The sequence below is a fragment of the Hibiscus syriacus genome, unplaced genomic scaffold (genome assembly GCF_006381635.1).
Source record: "Hibiscus syriacus cultivar Baekdansim isolate YM2019G1 unplaced genomic scaffold, ASM638163v2 tig00110683_pilon, whole genome shotgun sequence".
Classification (NCBI taxonomy): domain Eukaryota; kingdom Viridiplantae; phylum Streptophyta; class Magnoliopsida; order Malvales; family Malvaceae; genus Hibiscus; species Hibiscus syriacus.
The window spans coordinates 3,272,486-3,278,088 of record NW_024062823.1 but is presented as its reverse complement, the minus strand read 5'-3'; the positions used below and the strand labels follow the sequence as shown (position 1 = coordinate 3,278,088).

Genomic DNA, 5,603 nt, shown 5'->3' with positions numbered 1-5,603 from the left:
CAATTGAGGCGATCAAATGGGATGAATGTTGCAAACCTTGAGGAACAAAATGTCTCTTCTCACGAGAGTTGATCACAAACAGGGACGCTTTATGGGCTAAAAGTCTGAGAGCCGAGTATTAAAATGGATGATGGGCTTTCTGAAACAAAACACAGGCCCTTCCTTTTTCTTGCAGATCATTATCTGAAGCATAGTTGGGTTCGGTCTATTGGGAATGGGAATGGTACCTCGACAAATATGGTTTTATGATCATGTTCTTCAAGTAGATGAAAGTTTTCTATGATGTTGGTTGGGAGCAGATAAGAAACAAGGAACATGTCATGTCCTAAATACATTTTTATGTAAAACTCGAAGAAGACAGATTTGAAACTTATTTGACGTTGATCTATTTATGCAGCAAATACTAGTTAGACAGCCAACAGGAAAAACAAAATAATGAAAAGGAAATAAGCATTGAAGCTGCCATCAACATCAATTATATTCCATTGTAAAGTGTAGAAAACCTTCGGCGATGAGATCAGGTTACGTCTTCAACTTTACATGTCTAATCTCAGGTCTACTCAGATTCCCATTATAATTAATATCATCATCAAGAATTGAACGATCCAGATGAAAAAGGAAGCGGAAACACGTAGCCGGTCGTGCCTAGGGTTTTGGAAGATATTCCTTCCCACCTTCAAAAATTAAAAGAAACAACGTTCTTAACCTAACCATGGTTAACATTTTAACTCTTTATCACATCATTCATCAGCTTAATTTAATACCTCCATTTCCCCTTACGTCTTCTTTCTCTTGCTATATTAATCTTCTGCTCACTCCTTACTTTCAGTTCGCTTCCTTCAAACTCAAGTTAAGATTCTGGGTTTTATTGATTTTCTCCACTTTTATTAAGATTGAACGTTGGTCGTTAGTTTATAAAAATGAGCTGCAATGGTTGTCGCGTGCTCCGAAAGGGGTGCAGCGAGACATGCGTGTTACGATCGAGCTTACGGTGGATCGAATCGCCCGAAGCCCAAGGCAACGCCACCTTGTTTCTCGCCAAGTTTTTCGGCCGTAGTGACCTCCTTTCTCTTATCTCCTCCGTCCCTGAGTCCCAACGCCCCGGTACCACTTCAACCTTACTTCAATACCCAAGCTTATTTGGGTTTTAAAATATATTTTTACGTTTATCTGAAAAGTTGTGTTTTGGGTTTTTTTATTTTTTTTCTTATAGCTTTGTTTCAATCTTTATTGTTTGAGGCATGTGGGCGTACCGTGAATCAGGTGAACGGAGCGGTGGGGTTGTTATCGAGTGGGAACTGGCACGTCTGTCAAGCGACGGTGGAAACAGTTCTTCAGGGCGGAACTTTACGTCCCAATTCGGGGTCTTCTTGGACGCCGAGGTGCAACGAGTCATGGGATCGGTTCTGTGTTAACTCGTGCAACTATGAGTTGAAGCCGATGATGATGATGGGGAATCAATCGGTTTCGACGGCGTCGGATCTTAGCTTGTCTTTGACGGCTAAGATGGGCGGAAAAAGGCGTGGAAGGAGGGAAGAAGAGGAAAATAAGAGAGAGAAAAAGGCAGCGTTTTATTCGGAGGAATCGGAGATAACCATTTTTGAAAGCAACGACAACGAAGAAACCCAAGACAAAAAGATTTTGAATCTCTTTGTTTGAGGGGGAAAAGGGATTTTCCCCTTCATAAACCGCACATGTAGCCAATACTTATCAAGAAAATAATAATTAATAATATAATAGGAAACTGGTTTTTTTAATTAATATTAGGTAACTATAATTTAGTATATGTTTAAAAATAATTTTCTATAATTTAACATTGAATGGACACATTTTTTGTAATCTTGATACTCGGCCATTAGCTATAATGTACTTGGATTTGGACGACAATTCCAATCAATACTTACAATTTTGATTTGGACTCACTAGTTTTTTTCCAGGACGTAAGGATGAAAAAAAAAAAGAGTACGCAAATTCTTTGAGAGAGGCCTACCGATTGATACATTTCAAAATTTTAAGAAATATGGATGGATGGGGTTGTAAATCACTCTAGTTAAGTTTGAGTCTTGTTGAGTTTTATTCAATTAAAAAAGTTTAAAGTTAAATTTGATTTAGTTCGAGTTTGAGTATTATTGAGTTTGATTCAACTTGAGTTTAAATATTATTGAGCTCGGTTTAACTGGAAAAATTCAAAATTAAGTTCGACTCAACTTCAACTTGAGTATTGTTGAGTTCGATTCATCTCGAAAAATTTAAAGTTAAGTTCAACTCGATTCAATAAACTTGTGAGTCTAAAGTTGTCAAAATTGACATAAAAAATTAAAATCAAAACATTATCATACATAGTTCAATTGAAACTCAAATGTAAGCTCGAATTAAAATCAAAACATTTTCATACTTAATTTGATTAAAACTCGAACTCAAATTTAAACCTTAAATACACAAAACCTTGTATTTGGTTTTGCGTCTGATGTGAATGAGATTGTGAATGAGAATGATTGAGTTATGAAGGTTAAGTTTCTTTACTAATCACCAATTTATCTTATATAAGTATTCATTAAGTTAATTAAGCTTTGCTGCTGCCCTCAGTAATTACTAATATATGCTTTTTTATTAGGGTAGATGATAAATTAATGGATATCTTGCAAATAGTTTCATAATAATTGAAAATTATTGAAATATGAAGATTTAAATTAAAAAGATTGATATATATGAATTAAAATTGATTTTTGTTTATGATAAATGGGTTTGGGAACCTAGTTTCAATTTTGTTTTTGAATATAGAATCTTTAACATAAAAATGTAGGAAGTAGGTAGGAAGCAGCACATGAAGATGAAGTAGGTGATTGACTATTGAGACAGAGAATATATGTATGGGATTGGGTGGTATCGTACATGCTTTATGCAAAGTTAAACAAGCATGTGATGTGAAGGCAGCAGACACAAGACTCTTTCTAAATTAGGAATTTTATTAGGAATTTTCTCATTGTAAAATTTAGGATTAATATACTTTTAGGTGCTTAAATTATACCTCAAATTGTGCTTAAATTATACCTCAAATTAATTTTTGATGTCTCAATAATTTTTCGTTAAAAATATGTACCTAACGTTTTCTTCTTTGCACTTTTAGGTACTCACCATTATATTTTTTTTTATTTTCTAAAGGCTTAATACACTTTCAGGTGTCTAGACCTTAATGATCGTAAATTTGATAGTTATATAACACGTGTTATGCATATAAAATTTCAAAAAAAAATATTTAAAAAAGATTTAATATTAGAATTAAAAAAAACCAAAAACCCTCAAAATTCCACTGCCAATCGGCCACCGTCGGTTGGTGACCATCATCGTTGACACCAGCAGACTCTTTTGCCGTCACACCCAAAACCATGCCCTCACCCATGATTAAATTACGTCAATCGTCTTGAAAAGTGTCGCGAAAGGTCTCCAGTTTTCTAAGTTTTCCTTTGTTGTTTTTTCGACGATTTCGACGGCTACAAATGGTTGTAGGTTACTAGAGGTGGCAAACGGATCCTTCGGATCAAGTTCGGTTCAGGTTATTTCGGCTTAATTCAGTTCGGGTTTAGACTTAATTCGGGTTGGTTATGGTCATTTCGAGTTTTGTTTTTATTCATGTCTATAGTAAATCGGGTTCAGTTCTGATCGTGTCATTTTAGGCTTCGGTTTTATTCAAATCTATTGTAAGTTGGTTCAATTCAGGTATCGGGTCAGGTCAATATCAGATTGGTTGATTTTGTGTTAGATCAAATGATTTTTGGGTTGGGTCAATATCCGATAAATTATTTTTGGTTTGGGTCTACTTTGGATCTTCGGGTCAATTCGAGTTGAATTGAGTATGAGTCAAATCAAGTATATATAGAATTATTGATATAATTTTGTAAAAAAAAAACGTATTTTTTTAAAATCTTATCATTTGTGTTCAATTTCATTCAAATTCAGTTATCATTTAAGATTATCATTTAACTCAGACTGGACCTATAAAATATGTTAGAGTTTGTGTTGAAAACATTTTGATGTTTCGATATAACAAATTAAATTAAATGAATTTTAAGATTTCACAAATGATTTTCTAAGTATATTCGATTTAATTACTCGAATATCAAATTATTACTCCAAGTCTTTCAAGATCAATTTTAAACCTTACTAAATGTGTATCACAAAGTATTTTGAACCGAAAACAAGCCTAAAATCAATTTTTCAAAGTGATGCACCAATGCACCATTCCATGCATCGATGCACCAATTAATTTTTCAAACATCGAATGCATTTTATGCATCGATGCACAAGACCATGCATTGATGCACTCAGGTTTTTCAAAACATCAAATGCATTTTATGCATCGCTGCACTCTAAGTGCACCGATGCACTAAGAGTTCAACGGTCAAAATATTTGAATTTTACACTGATGCACCGATGCACCTAGGGTATGCATCGATACACTGATGCTCCCAATTGCTTTAATTAATTGGTTTCACACTTAAACGACTCTATTAACTCCACTAATCATCCCCAATGTTCAGAACCATTTGAAGGTGTATTTAAACAAGCTTAGAAGCCATTAATCAACAACAAGCAACTAGAATCAAGAGAGAATCAAAGAGAAAGCATCAAACCTCAAGTTTGAGCATTTCAAGCCTATTTTTCATTCAATATTTATTTTTCTTTCAAGAACACTACTTATACTCAATTGTATTCATTCTTGAGTGTTCTTTTCTTTGTTCTAGAATTGTGCAAACAATCTACCTTGTGAGGATTTCCTTGTAAGTTTGCAAATTTGTAATCTTCTCTTTGGGAGAGAGTGTTATCAAGAATTTGAGGTATAATTCTTGAGGGATTTGTAAGGTGACTCTTTGTCCTCAAAAGAAAGACAAATTAGTGAATTTGTGGAAAATCCTTAGTGTGGATAGCTAAGGTAGTGGACGTAGACTATTGTTGAGAAAGTCGAACCACTCTAAATCGTTGTGCAATTACTTTCAATTTTCTGCAAAAGCTTCCACAAAAATTTCAATTGCCAATTCACCCCCTATTGGCCGATTCTGTCGATCGATTAACTCAACAATTGGCATCAGAGCCTAACTCGTTAAGAAAGTTTAACCACCTTGAGACGATCCTCAAAGAAGCTCTACCAATTCCCGACACAACCGAGAAGATGGCTTCCACCTCCGGCTCGTTCCACATGGAAGACTCCCTACTAACAGACAAGTCTCCATACTTCAATGGAGTCAACTATTGTCATTGGAAGAAATTAATGAAGGTATTCATCCAATCCAATGATCTTGATGCATGGGAGATAATCGAAAACGGATACTCTTCTCCAAAGAAGAAGGAGAAGAAGAGGAGTGACAAAGAACGGAAGAAAGCTCAACTTAATGCCAAGGCCATGAACATAGTGTTGTGTGCATTTGGTCCTGAAATCTATGAAGGAGTTTCTTCATGTTCAAGTGCCAAGGAGCTTTGGAATAAGCTCGAGGAAATCCATGGAAGCAAGAAAGAAGAACCAACAAAGGTGGTGTCTCTAATGGCTTGTGAAGAGCCCGAGGTATCTTCTAACTCAATTGAATTTAATTCATATACGTTTGATGAGT

The 5,603-nt window shown here is 35.0% G+C and overlaps 1 protein-coding gene across 1 annotated transcript; it reads left to right on the top strand.

The window, feature by feature from the left end:
- The first annotated feature begins 855 nt into the window (after positions 1–855).
- LOC120138278 (LOB domain-containing protein 39-like) lies at positions 856–1,696 on the top strand. Its single transcript, XM_039153797.1, has 2 exons — positions 856–1,104; positions 1,214–1,696. Exons 1-2 carry the CDS (start codon positions 921–923, stop codon positions 1,657–1,659), a joined length of 630 nt encoding a protein of 209 aa, XP_039009728.1. The 5' UTR covers positions 856–920; the 3' UTR covers positions 1,660–1,696.
- The last annotated feature ends 3,907 nt before the right edge of the window (positions 1,697–5,603 follow it).